Here is a 14,547-nt window from a genome sequence, read left to right on the forward strand (position 1 = left end):
TGATCCTCCTGCCTCTGCCTCCCAAAATGCTAGCATTATTATTCAATTACTTTTCTTCCTTTATAATATAAACTGTACACACTTTACAAAGGCTTGGCTAGTGAGGGTAGGTAGAGAAGCACTGACTCCTATCCATGAGGGTCACAGGCTAGGGAAGGGCATCTGAGAATGTGTGTGTGTGTGTGTGTGTGTGTGTGTGTGTGTGTGTGTGTGTGTGTGTGAGAGAGAGAGAGAGAGAGAGAGAGAGAGAGAGAGAGAGAGAGAGAGAGAGAGAGAGAGAGAGCGCACGTGTACCTTTTGTTTATCAAAATACTTTAGGGTTTTTTTTTTTTTTTTTGAGACGGAGTTCGGCTCTGTTGCCCAGGCTGGAGTGCAGTGACGCCATCTCGGCTCACTGCAAGCTCCACCTCCTGGGTTAACGCCATTCTCCTGCCTCAGCCTCCCAAGTAGCTGGGACTACAGGCGCCCGCCACCACACCCGGCTAATTTTTTTGTCTTTTTTAGTAGAGATGGGGGTTTCATCGTGTTAGCCACGATGGTCTCGATCTCCTGACCTCGTGATCCGCCCGCCTCGGCTTCCCAAGGAGCTGGGATTACAGGTGTGAGCCACCGCGCCCGGCCGTTTTTTCCGTTTTTTTTTTGATACAGAGTCTTGCTCTGTGGTCCAGGCTGGAGTGCAGTGGTGCAATCTTGGCTCACTGCAACCTCCGCCTCCCAGGTTCAAGGGATTCTCATGCCTCAGCCTCCCCAAATAGCTGGGATTACAGGCGCCTGCCACCACGCCCGGCTAATTTTTGTATTTTTAGTAGAGATGGAGTTTCACCATATTGACCAGGCTGGTCTAGAACTCCCGATCTTGTGATCTGCTCTCCTCAACCTCCCAAAGTGCTGGGATTACAGGTTTGAGCCACCGCGCCCGGCCTGAAGACTGTAGGTTTGAAAGGGCTGAAAAACCTCAGTACTGAAAGAATGGACAGAAATCTGACTTTTAAATAGTCCTCCATAAATAGTTTTCATTCGGGATTTTGCAGTCTGTAAGTACTGTGGACTTCATGGCACAAGACTTCTAGAGAAGGCTTCTGAGTAGAGTGTTGACTCCATGGGGCTTAGTCTTCAAAGGAAACCCATTCTGCGGCACAGGTTTTAAGCCAGTCATGCTGCAGGGAGGCAAAAGAGAGCTTAAGGTAGGATGGGTGTGCTCTTTTGAAAACCAACTGGCAGGCAAACAGCAGATATTTAGTTATGTAGCTGGCAACGAGGAAGATGATTCTTTCGGGTCACGCGAGTTCTCTCTTAACTTCCTTGAATGAAAATCCTAAATGCATCCTGGTAATACCCAAGTAGGCACTTTGATGTTTCCTTTTCAAAGGCAAATGGAATGTTCTGCGTCTGTTTCTTTTTGAACTCACAACTGCACTTAACATCTAAATTTAAGGAAAGGCTTCCTGAAAAAGTCGACTGACGAATTTCTTTCACTTATTTAAAGTAGTCTCTTGCAGTCCTACAAATCGGAAGGATTAAATGAACTGCTTGCTAGAGAAACAGTAGCCGGGACGTGGGAAGAATCCTACGGTGGCTAATAAGACGTCTCGATCGTTTGCATATGCAAAGGATAACCTTAAGCTTGAGTTTGATATTTCACGTTGCGGCTCAAAAATGAACTGCCTTTTATTCAAAGAACCATGCTGTATGTTTTCGTGTGGGTGGGTGTGTACTCGGGGCGGGCGCTATGTTGGTTTTGTTCCCTACAAGGTTGATACAGGCAATGGCGACTCGCGGCCACACTGGGGCAGCCTCTCCTCGGCTGGCGGCCGGGCCGGGCGGCTGGCTCCCGGGAGCTGACAATGTAGCCAAGTCCTGCTTGCCGGGGCTGCAAAGAATTTAACCGGGTCTAGAAACATCCATCTTTTCCCCTTTTCGCAGTTAACAGCGAGCTCAGGGCTCTTGGTAAAAAGACCACCGGGAGGAAGAAAGGCTCAGCGCGTTTTTGTTATTGTTCGCAAAAGCCTCTATCGCCCCAAAATGTCCAGCGCGCCCCCTCCCCAAAGCGGAGGGAACCCGGGAGGGTCGGCGGGGCCTGCCAAGCTCGCCCGTACACGCCCCTGAGGACCCGCCTCGCGGCGGAGGGACCCCCACCGCGCCGCGCTGGAGGCCCCGGGCCGGGGTGGGCGTGGGGCTGAACTCCACCACCCCCGCAGCCCGCGGCCCTCTCCCCAGCCCGGCTTGTGATTGGCTTGGGGGGCGCGTGCGCCCGCCCCGGCGAGCGGGGAGGGTACCCTCGCGGCGCCGGTGGGAGGAGGCGGAGGAGGAGGCGGAGAGAGCTGGGGCCCGGACGGCGCTAGCGAGTAGGCGGGCGAGCCGGGTCCCCGGGAGCGCAGAGGAGGCTCGGAGAGGGGCGCAGAGCCGCGGGGCGGGAGGGAGCCGCGGGGCGGGAGGGAGGCGCGGGCCGCAGGGAGGGAAAGCCCGGCGGTCTCTGCGCCGCCGCCGCGCGCAGGGAGAGGCGCCGGGGCTGCCGCTGGGTTCTCGGCGCGCTCTCGGGAGCCGCCGGCCCGCTGGTCCCGCAGCCTTCCGGGAGGAAGCGGCGCCGGCAGCGGCCGGGGCGCGCGTTCGGGTACCCTCACCTGCCGGCGCCCGGCCGCTTCCCCGGCAAGGCGTGCGCAGGGCAGGGTGCGGGACCGGGGGGGACCTGGAGGCAGAGGGGAGACCCGGCCGCCCGCGCCGCAGCGCAGCCGCCGGGAGCGCCCCCGACCCCGCGCGGGGCGCCGGCTCCATGGCGACCGGGCTCGGGGAGCCGGTCTATGGACTTTCCGAAGACGAGGTGAGTGGCACCCCATTCCTGCCCGGGACTCACCAGGGAGTTCCTGTCCCGCGCCGGCAGGGGGAGGGGAAAGGGGCCGCTCCCGGGGTGCTCGTGCCCGGCGTCTGCAGGAGCCCCAAAGCGGGAAGGCCCCGGAGCGGGATCGAGGGGAGCTTGGGTCCTTCCGCATCCCCCACCTTCCGCAAGCCTAGCGCATTGTTTGTAAATAAAGCGGCGCGGCGCCCTTGGACCTGGGGGTTCACTCCGCCGCTCCTCGCTTTTGGGAGGGGGCACGCGCGCTTCTCTTCCCCCTTCCTGTCGTCCCCCTTCCTCTCCAAGCAGCGTCTCCTGGGGCTGTTGGGCAACTTTCCGCCTCTCGCCCCTGCAGCCCGGGAGTCCATGATGCATGTCACGTCTGGGTCGCGCGGCTGGAGACCCAGGGCTGCGGAGGAGCCGGATCATTTCCCCCTGGAACTTTCTGTCTCATGATTGTGTGGATCAGCAGGCGCTCAGAAGCCTGTGCGTGCTTATCCCGCCGGGAATGGGGGACACGCTGCGTGTGTCCCTCCCCTCGTTTTGCAAAGTCTACGGCCAGGATTGTGGATTTCGGAGCCTCGGTGGGGGAGGTGTTCAAGGCTGGTGGCAGGTGCTCCTGGAAACTTGGGGAGGAAGCTTGCAGCCCTGCCATTTTTTTCCTCCCGAGGATTCAAAACCCGGCACCTCCGGGGTGGGTGGGGCGAGGAAAGCTCAATTGATCTCTTTTATTAATAAAGCGAATGAATAAGCCACGCCTTCCAGGCGGTCGGTTTCACTGGAAAGGGCTTTGTTTTTACCTTCACTCTCTCTTCCATGTCTCCCACTCCCCCCTTTTGAAACAGTCCTTCTAAATCACTGCCTAGTCCTCTTTCGACCAGCCACGCTCGGCCCTTACTGGTATGTTGCTCTGCCAAAAAGGGGGGTGGGACCCTTGTCGCGGGCGCGGCGTGACAGGCAGGCTGGATGGAGCAGGTAGGAGTGGTTTGCCATCTGGCGGGGTGCGCGCTCAGGTCTGGCTACCCTTTCGAGAGGTGAATTTACAACCCAAGAAGCATTACTCAGCAGGGAGGTATTTCCTATCCTGGTTGTGTATTTCATGAAAAGTTGATGCCTGGAAATTCAGGCTTTCTCGATTTCTCTTTCTTTCCCTCCCTCCTTTCTTTTCAGAGGTTCCCTCTTTCTCTCGTGATGGGGGTGGGGTTGGAAGAAAGGCTATTATCTGAGACAGGCTCGCGTTATGGCTCCGCTCTCTGCAGCTCTCCTACCCTGGCATGGTGTGTGTGTGCCTGTGTGCTACGTAAGTGTGGAATGAAAGGTATTTTGGGGTGGGAAGGGTGTTTGGGGTATGAATTGTTTTCTTAGAGGTGCTAGGCAAAGCTTGATGTGTTTATTTGATCAAAGAATGATCACAGTGCAAATAATGTGTGATTTGTGTGTTTGATTACTTTGCCTCGCTGTGCTTTTGTAAAATAATTTCCCGTTTTGTGTAACTACCTGGGGATAGGTGAAAAATAGCATTGTTTCATTGACCCCGGGGGATTCTCCTCTCCCTCTTGGCTTCTCTGAGGAGCTTTCCCTTGCATCCTTTACTTCTCCATTTAATTAGTGGCAGTAGAGGGCAGGCCCTGAGCTCTTAGAGTTGCAGAGACACGGACATTCCTAAACAAAGGGACTGCTTGGGTTGACGTATTGCGGGGAGGGGTGGGGGCGGGGGGGGGGGCGTGAGGACAGCTGCATTTCATCCTAGGTTCTTTTAAAAATGTTTTAATAACATGATTACTTGTAAAAACTCCCCGAAAAAAGGATTTTAAGAGTGTTTTGGAAAGTGCAACTGGATAAATAAAACACGTTAATGTCACTATTGTTTTTTGCTTTATCTACATTGGCAGTGAGTGTCAGAATCTACCTAGAGCACATCTTGCCACTTTTGTCTACAGGAGTCACTATAATCATAACTAGTGTCTAGTGTGAAAGTGAAGCTTGGAATGTAAACAGAGTCCGAGTGTGTGTTGGCATGTGACTGGGTTCACTCCTGCATGTTGCTAGAAGGGAATTTGGGGCTGTATAGGAAATAGCAAGAGGTGATGAAGACACCTTTTATTATCTATTTATTGCCATGTCGCTGGTAATATTTAGTTCCACACACATTGTATTACACAAGATGAGTCTCATCTGTCTTCCTTTTTCAACTTTCTCCTACCAGTGAAAAAATAAGCGAGGGCAGTTTTGGTGACTTCAGATTTCAGTCGTATTTGTTTTTCATGGGCGGTTTCATGCTGTCAGGTTGCCCTTCAGAGAATCAGGGAATGCCTTCGTAGAATATTAACGACAAATTGTTGAATTTGCACAGCTTGTTTTGTGTCCCTGAATTAGTATGTGTAAGAAAAACCAATGGAAGGTTTTAGCAGGCTCTGAAAGTAGAATGCCCGCTGAAGCAAACGGCAGGGTTGTTCTTCCAAGGCGTATTCAATATGGGTGCACTTCAGTTCGTAGACCTGGTGTGCTGCAGAATATCCCATATGAAGATATTTTGACCGCTATTTAGGCGAGTGACCTCATAAACCTTTTAGCAAAGTAGACACTCATACCTACCACATTTCTTAAAAGTAGATTTGTATTTTGATTTGAGATTGATGAAAAGCATGATATGTTTGGAGTGCACCTAGTTGTGTCCCAGCTCATAAAGACTGTTGAGCTCTCTGCACTGCTGTTGATGAAGCACTGCATGAACCCAGCAAATGGGGATGCCAAAGCAGAGGCTTTGGTGCTGTTCCTTGCATCATCAGCAGATGTCTGTCCACTTTGTAGAAGGTAAGGGGTTGAGATGTGGGCTGTGTGTGTGTGAATGTATGTGCTATTTAATTTTTGCTGTGTGTTTCAGGCGGAGGTTTCTCTGGTGAGTTATAATTCATATTTATTCTGATTTAAATCATGTCATTTTAGGTAGCCAGATTTAAAACCATCAGATGAAGTACTTTTGGTGTTGGAGGGATTAGCAGTTTACAAAACTTCTGATCCATGGCCCAAAATCACATTTGGTTTGGAATCAGAACACTTTCGACTAGTTTCTGCATCTGGCTTGAGTCCTTGGTGGATTTTTTGTTTTGTTTTATTTATTTATTTTTGTCAATCTGTAGTGCATTTTGGCATAGTTTACTTATGAATGTTACTGCTAACTTTCTGAAATCTTTTATTCCATTTTAGAAAGGTATCATTTATTGGAAATATTTTTCTACTGATCAAAATACTGGGATTGAATAGCAGCTTCTTATCACATTAGATATGACATTAAGTAATTTCATTAGTAGTTAAAATGAAGCAAATGGCATACAAATGAAGGCCAGGCTGACTTAGAATAAATGACACCTTCTTTCCTTATCCTATACAAACACGATAGTTGGCTACTTTTGAATGCCTCTTCTATACCAATGGTAAAAATCCGGCTTAATTGAGGCCACATTCTAGCCTAGTCACAATCAGTGGCTTGCATTATGTCCTTTGAGATGTGGCAGATCTGCTTATAGGTGCCAGTCACCACGGCTCCCTGCTGGCTTGCTGGCTTAGGGGTCTTTTTACTCATTTGCATATAATTATCTACTTCATAATCAACCTTTGAGGTTAACTTTTGGCATGGATACCATATGTTTTTCACTTTAAGATACTGTCACTTCTAAGATGCGCCATGAGAGCAAAGTGCTGAGGCTTGTGCACATACTGTGTCGCTTGATTCTCATGAGAACTGTATGAGCTAGGCTGTGATTTACAGGTGAGGAATGAAAGCTCAAAGAGGTTACATGACCTGGATAAGGACACAAAACAAATAAGTTATGGAGCCAGGTATTTTGAATAGAAAGGCCTAGTTTTTAACATGCTGAATAATCCTCCCTTTCTGCCAAATGCCTGGAAAGGCCTTAATATCTAAATTATTCAAAATAATGTAAGAGAAATAAACACCACTGGTTGCAAACTGATGGCTACTGGACCAGATTTGACCAGGAGCCGTCCTTAATGTGGTCTCCAGAGTGTTTTAAAGCTTGGAAATTTCATGAAAACGGTAAAAATCTGGCTTAATTGGGGCCACATTCTAACCTAGTTACAGTCAGTGGCTTGCATTATGTCCTTTGAGATGTGGCAGCTAGTTGTGCTATGGTTGCAGTCACCACTACTTTCTATTGTTTTAGGGGTCTTTCTACTCATTTACATATAATTATCCACTTCATAACAAACCTTTAAGGCTAACCTTTGGCGTGGATACCATATTTCTTTCACTTTAAGATGCTGTCACTTTTAAGATAATGCCTCTATTTCATGTACCACTAAGAGAAAAAATTGCTGTCAAGTTATGACATACTGTTCATCTTATGAAGCATCCTTATTTCAGAGAAGTTGAAATATGAAAACAAGGATATTTTAGAATTGATGAATTACAGTGACTAGAAACCTAGGAAAACTCCAAGCCATCAGTTTCAATAGCTCCAATCATTCAATACTTTTAAGTCAATGAGTAGTCAGATTTCTGCTTTTCTGTGTTTGAGAAAACTGCTAGGAAAAGAGAAGTGCTCTTAAGTAGGCATTAGCAAAGAAGGAACTGGGGTCCTAGATGATAGCCAACTGGATAGCCATCTGTAAGTGATTAAGAATAGTTGTTAGTTTTAAAAAGGGGGCCTGTGTGTATTTTCAAGAGATGACTTGGGAAACCCTGTGTGCCATCTTTGTAGCTGTGCAAAACGGTAAGGACAAGATTGCTTTCAGAAATTGTGGTTTAGATTTTGCTTAAATCTCAAGGTGAATGCTGACAGGCTGTTTTCTGTAGAGAGAGAAGGCTTGCCCAGTCATGCCAAGTCCAAGGCCTGTGTCGGGCCTAGATGCTGGATGGTAGACTGTATACCCAGGACATATAGGTAAAGTTTGAGAAACAAATCTTTTTTTTTTTTTTTTTTGAGACGGAGTCTCACTCTGTCGCCCAGGCTGGAGTGCAGTGGCCGGATCTCAGCTCACTGCAAGCTCCGCCTCCCGGGTTTACGCCATTCTCCTGCCTCAGCCTCTGAGTAGCTGGGACTACAGGCGCCGGCCACCTCGCCCGGCTAGTTTTTTGTATTTTTTAGTAGAGACGGGGTTTCACCCTGTTAGCCAGGATGGTCTCGATCTCCTGACCTTGTGATCTGCCCGTCTTGGCCTCCCAAAGTGCTGGGATTACAGGCTTGAGCCACTGTGCCTGGCCAAGAAACAAATCTTAAAAGGGCCTAGTTTTCATGGTGACATTTAAAATCAGTTTTTAAAATTCTGGAATATAACGTGTTGTTTTAAAATTTGATTCTAGGGACCGGGTGCAGTGCTCACTCCTGTAATCCTAGCATTTTGGGAGACCGAGGCAGGTGAATCACTTTAGCTTGGGAGTTTGAGGCCAGGCTGGGCAACATAGTGAAACCCCATGTCTACAAAAAATAGAAAAGTTAGCTAAACATGGCGGCATGTGCATGTAGTCCCAGCTACTTGAGAGGCTGAGGTGGGAGGATCACTTAAACCTGGAGGCAGAAGTTGCAGTAAGCCAAGATCGTGCCACTGCACTCTAACCTGGGCAACAGAGTGAGACCCTGTTTCAAAAAAAAAACTACTGAATGTAATTTATTTTCTTCACAGATGTAGTGTCTGTGGAATTTGTAGACATTGACATTTTAATTTTCATTATATTTAGTTTTATTAAATCAGAATGTTATGATTGTTTATTTCATTATTGAACATCAGTTTCCTTAATTTAAGGAATAAAAATAATTTTGCTTAGGCCAGGCATAGTGGGTCACATCTGTAATCCTAGCATGTTGAAGGCCAAGGCTGGTGGATCACTTGAGGTCAGGAGTTTGAGACCAGCCTGGCCAACATGGTGAAACCCTGTCTCTACAAAAAGAAAAAAAAAAGAAAAGAAAAGAAAAGAAAAAAAATTAGCTGGGCGTGGTGGTGGACACCTGTAATCCCAGCTACTCTGGAGGCTGAGGCAGGAAAATAGCTTGAACCCTGGAAGCAGAGATTATAGTGAGCCGAGATCGCGCACCATTGCACTCCAGATTGGGTGACAGAGTGAGACTCTGTCGCAATAATAATAGTCTGGGGCAGTGGCTCATGCCTGTAATCCCAGCACTTTGGGAGGCCGAGGCTGGAGGATCACCTGAGGTCAGGAGTTTGAGACCAGCCTGGCCAACATGGTGAAACTCCGTCTTTACTAAAAATACAAAAATTAGCTGGGCATGATGGCAGGCAACTGTAATCCCAGTTACTCAGAAGGCTGAGGCAGGAGACTTGCCCGGAGGCAGAGAAGTTTGGGCCATTGCACTCCAGCCTGGGCAACAAGAGCGAAACTCAAAAATAAAGAATAGTAATAGTTTTGCTCCTATTAGGGTAAGGACGGTGACAAATGGTGATCCTCAGATGACTGCAGTTTATTTACCATTACAGAATGCAATTCAAATGAAAACCATTGCACAGTATTCAGGCGTTTCTTCAGTGCAGCGTGTGTCCACATCACCAGGAAGCTTACTTGGGAAAGCTTGTTTTGAGATTCTGGGGTACCTCAATATATCTGGTATATTTTCCCAAGAGAAATGAGTGATCTTGGGGGGCTGAAGTGGATAGATTGCTTGAGCCCAGGAGTTTAAGACCAGCCTGGGCAACGTGGTGAAACCCCGCCTCTACAAAAAATACAAAAACTTAGCTGGGTGTGGTGGCACACACTTGTGGTCCCGGCTGCTGGGGAGGCTGAGGTGGGAGGATGGCTTGAACCTGGGAGGTTGAGGCAGCAGTGAGCCATGACCATGCCACTGCACTCCAGCCTGGGTGACAGAGCAAGACACTGTCTCAGAAAACAAAGGCAAACAAGCCAAGATCACCCCAAAGAAGAACTCCCAACATATTAAAAGTCATTGAGTTTTGTACCCTTTAAATGGATGAATTGTGTTGTATGTGAATTACATCTCAATAAAACTGTTTAAAAATATTAAGAATGATTGACTAGCACCTTTGGGAGGCCAAGGCGGGCAGATCACGAGGTCAGGAGATTGAGACCATCCTGGCTAACATGGTGAAACCCTGTCTCTACTAAAAATACAAAAAATTAGCCGGGCGTGGTGGCGGGCACCTGTAGTCCCAGCGACTCTGGAGGCTGAGGCAGGAGAATGGGGTGAACCCGGGAGGTGGAGCTTGCAGTGAGCTGAGATCGAACCACTGCACTCCAGCCTGGGCAACAGAGGGAGACTCCGTATCAAAAATAAATAAATAAATAAATAAATAAATAAATAAATAAATAAATAAATAAATAAATGATTGAGTGTGACATTATTGCAGCAGTACTTTGGAGTTTCTGCTAAATTACTTTTGCACTCATTTCAAAAGGAAGCAACTGTGCTCATTGCAAATTTAATCACCTGTCTGCTTGTGCAGTGTTTAAAATGGCATCATGAAAACATGGCAGTGTGTGATAGATTAACAGCCAATTAAATTTTTTATTTTGAGTTACAACATCTGTAAAAACAGATTTTATTGTTGCTCTTAAATTTCCAGTCTTAGATGAGTAGCAGCAGTGAAAAAAAGAGATCCTAACTTAAGAGTTTTCAAGCTTTTTGATGCTGCAGGTATTTGAATAAGTGGGTCTGTCTTACTGAAATATTTGTTAACTGGCGATAAAGAAAACTATGTGTTGATCTTTTGGTAGTCCATGCTAAGGAGGATTAGAATAATACATAAATAATATAATGGTGGCAATAAGTATTAGGGCAGAAGGATTAAAGAAAGGTGGGAGAAGTATGACAAAATGTTACTTTCTGTATTTACATTGTTTCTCTTCCAGGTCACAATATAAACAAATGTATTTCATTTTCAGACTATAGGTGGCAATGTTTGTACTGTTCACTGTTTAATGTTACTGTTGGCTTGAGTGTTGCTTGTTGCTGGAATATGGAAATGAGAGCATAATTTAGAGTTGAGAATAAACTAGATTTAGAAAACTAGAAACTAGATTTAGATTTAGTAGAGACTTCCTAAATAGTCCTAGTTCTGCTGTGTGGACCCTTCCGTAACTTGCTGTTACTGACTCTGAGAAGGAGCTGATAATTGTGACAACTACTGATATTTGATTAGCAGAGACATTCTTGATTCCTTATGCAAGATTGTGGCTGAAGTTTTAGCAGGACGTTTGGTGGTTGGTGGTGTAAAGATCTGGGCCTCTTATTTCATGAATAGTAGAATCTCACTATGATTGTAATACTTTGTTTTGAACCTGAGTGGTGATTATTGTAATGCCTTTAGGTGAGAAAAGCCTTATTATGTAAGTGTATCTGGGGTAACTAGCTTAAATTTGACACCCCAGTCGACTTTTTGTCCCTGACTTCAGTCCTGTATTGATTCAAAACTCACCAAGTTAAACGGCAAGGCTCTCAGATTCCCTTGCTGTCATCACATTCAGTGTTTGGTGACTTCTTGGCAGGCAGACATCTACCAAGAGATTTTGTATTCTTTTTATACCTCCTATTCGTCAAAAGAAAAGGGCCATTCAAAAGTGAGTTTTTCTTTTTTTTAAGTTTAAAAAGCTGTGATGTGGCCACCCATGGTGGCTCATGCCTGTAATCCTAGCACTTTGGGAGGCCAGGGCAGGCAGATCAGTTCAGGCTGGGAGTTCAAGACCAGCCTGACCAACATGGCAAAACCCCATTTCTACTAAAAATACAAAAATTAGCCGGGCGTGGTGGCATGCCCCTATAATCCCAGCTACTTGGGAGGCTGAGGCAGGAGAATCGCTTGAACCTGGGAGATGGAGGTTGTGGTGAGCCGAGATTGCACCTCTGCACTCCAGCCTGGGTGACAGAGTAAAACTCTGTCTCAAAAAAAAAAAAAAAAAAAAGCTGTGATGTGAAATCTATCCTGTGAAGGTAGAACTTGGAAGGGCTTGTAAGGATAGTGGTCCCATGAGGAGGATGAACAAACTGAGGGAACTGTCCTTTTGCTGGTTTGGGTGACGTCCCATCACCCATCACTTTGGGCTGCAGTGGACCAGTGGTTTCCCAGGCACACTGAAGTGACATGTAGATGGCTTGTTTAAGTGGCTCTGGCATGTTTCCACCTCCTGTCTACCAGGCAGACACCATGTGCCCTGTCTTGAGGGGACCCAGTGGTGTGGTGACAAGGGCCTGATTTGCATCTCCACCCCCTGGACTTGCCTGTGTTAGCAGTTTTTTTTTTTTTTTTTTTTTTTTTTTTTTTTTGAGATGAAGTCTCGCTCTGTCGCCCAGGCTGGAGTGCAGTGGCACGATCTTGGCTCACTGCAAGCTCTGCCTCCCGGGTTCATGCCATTCTCCTGCCTCAGCCTCCCGAGTAGCTGGGACTACAGGCGCCCACCACCACGCCCGGCTAATTTTTTTGTATTTTTAGTAGAGACGGGGTTTCACCGTGTTAGGCAGAGTGGTCTCGAACTCCTGACCATGTGATCCGCCTGCCTCGGCCTCCCAAAGTGCTGGGATTACAGGTGTGAGCCACTGCGCCCGGCCAACAATTTTTACATTCTAATTAATTTCCAGTTTCCACCCTGAATCAAGGCTTAGCTCTTGGTCTCCTTGGGTGCAATTTTGGATCATGTCTTATAATGTATATTTAAAAGCGTGTTGTAAAGCTGGAATTCCCATTGTGGGTAAGTGCTGAGATTGTTGTAACAGTGAGAAGTGCACTTGGGAACCATGGCCAACACTTCTCTAGCTGACTGGAGGTTGCACTGAGTTGCCTCTGTTGAACTTCTGTTATGAATGAATGTTGGGAAATGCAAAGCTAATCACTTTTTTTAACTTGATCTCTGTGATGTTAAGTTTTAGATTTATGTTTTGGCAAGTGAGTGTTGGAACTAATGTGAGGAAGCCTATGAGGGCAGACTTTGGGTCAGAGGTAATGTAGGAGAGAAAGACCCTTTCTATCAATTTTTCTTGTTTAATTGAAGATGTTTGTGTTGAATGGGTTAGTTTTATTTACATGTGTTAAGTTCTTTTTTTCTTAATGCTGGAAGTTACTTTGGTTTTTCAGAAAATGCAAGTAATCCTAATCTATTTAGAAAATTACTTTGCTTAGTAAGCACTCAGTACTATTTAGTAATGGGGAAACGTGTTTGTGTCCCACAGCGTGACAGGCTCCACAAACTTACTTACGAATCTCCTAACTACCCCGAGAACCTGAAGAACGGGACTTTGTGGAGAATCTTCTACTTTCTTTGCTAGTCTCTATTTTTCCTTCTCAGTTATTAAGTGAGTTGTCTTTGGGTGTCCTCATCATGCTGACTTCATCTTGCCCAGTTTGTTTTGGGTAGAGGAAGGAGTGCAAGGTTTCAAGAAAAAGCAAAGCCTATATAACATGGTGAGACCCCATCTGTACTAAAAATAAACAAAATTATCTGGATATGGTGGCACATGCCTGTGGTCCCAGCTACTTGAGAGGCCCAGGTGGAAAGATCATTTGAGCACAGGAGTTCAAGGCTGCGATGAGTAATGATTGCACCACCGCACTCCAGTCTGGGCAACCAAATGAGACATCATTTCAAAAGAAAAAGAAAAAAGAGACAATCAGTTCACTTCCTATTATTCTTCTTGCTCTCATTCCTTTTGTGCTTCATGCATTGTGTGTGACAATTGGATGTAGCCATAACTATTGTCAGTAACTTGGTTTTTAAGTTTCAAACTGTCTGTATTTCCTCCCCACTTGTTAACACCAGAAGATAAATGAACATGGCTCTTGGATTGAGCTACATCTACAGGGAGCTGAACTTCCCATGTTGACTTTGAATTCTAGAGTATGCTTATGCTGATTCTTGAGAAATTGGTATGTGCCGTGCCTTTGGAATCGATACCTTAATTTTCAGTGAATATTATTCGTATTATTATTTAAGAGAACACTTTAAGCCAGGAGTAAGAGCTTTTCCTCCTTTCGAGAAGTGAGGTACAGAAGAGTATACTGTAGCTGTGGGAGTGATGGGTGGGGTGGGGCAGTGTTGAAGAATAATACCATGAAGATGTCAGCAGTATCATATTAAATAGAAAAAGTAGGTTATAAGACAGTGGATGGAGTAGAATCCTATTGTGAGTAAAAGCGTTTACATATAGAGAAAATGACTAGGGACTGGGTGCAGTGGCTCACGCCTGTAATCTGAACCACTTTGGGAGATAGAGGTGGGAGGATCACTTGAACCCAGGAGTTCAAGACCAGCCCGGGCAACGTAGTGAGACTCTGTCTCTATAAAACAGGAAAAAGGAAAAACTGACTAGGGATATATTCCAGCATGTTAATGGAGGTTATCTTTGAGCAAAGAGGATTATTGGTAGTTTTTTATTGTCTCATGTTTTGCTTACATGTGTTTTCTATATTTCTACAATAAATCTTTTTTTCTTTTTTTTTTTTTTTTTGAGACAGAGTCTTGCTCTGCCGCCCAGGCTGGAGTGCAGTGGCCAGATCTCAGCTCACTGCAAGCTCCGCCTCCCGGGTTCACGCCATTCTCCTGTCTCAGCCTCCCGAGTAGCTGGGACTACAGGCGCCCACCTCGTCGCCCGGCTAGTTTTTTGTATTTTTTAGTAGAGACGGGGTTTCACCGTATTAGCCAGGATGGTCTCGATCTCCTGACCTCATGATCCGCCCGTCTCGGCCTCCCAAAGTGCTGGGATTACAGGCTTGAGCCACCGCGCCCGGCCTAAATCTTT

At 46.5% G+C, this 14,547-nt stretch overlaps 1 protein-coding gene across 2 annotated transcripts in view; it reads left to right on the forward strand.

Moving 5' to 3' along the window:
- Positions 1-2,322: 2,322 nt before the first annotated feature.
- Positions 2,323-14,547, forward strand: part of NEDD4L (NEDD4 like E3 ubiquitin protein ligase) — a 368,484-nt gene continuing 356,259 nt past the window's right edge. For both annotated transcript variants that reach the window (XM_030925897.1, XM_030925898.1), the window contains exon 1: positions 2,323-2,818. In XM_030925897.1, the coding sequence (XP_030781757.1) occupies positions 2,771-2,818 (48 nt within the window). In that variant the 5' untranslated portion in view covers positions 2,323-2,770. The remainder of the gene's footprint in view (positions 2,819-14,547) is intronic.

This window comes from Rhinopithecus roxellana, chromosome 21 (assembly GCF_007565055.1).
Source record: "Rhinopithecus roxellana isolate Shanxi Qingling chromosome 21, ASM756505v1, whole genome shotgun sequence".
NCBI lineage: Eukaryota > Metazoa > Chordata > Mammalia > Primates > Cercopithecidae > Rhinopithecus > Rhinopithecus roxellana.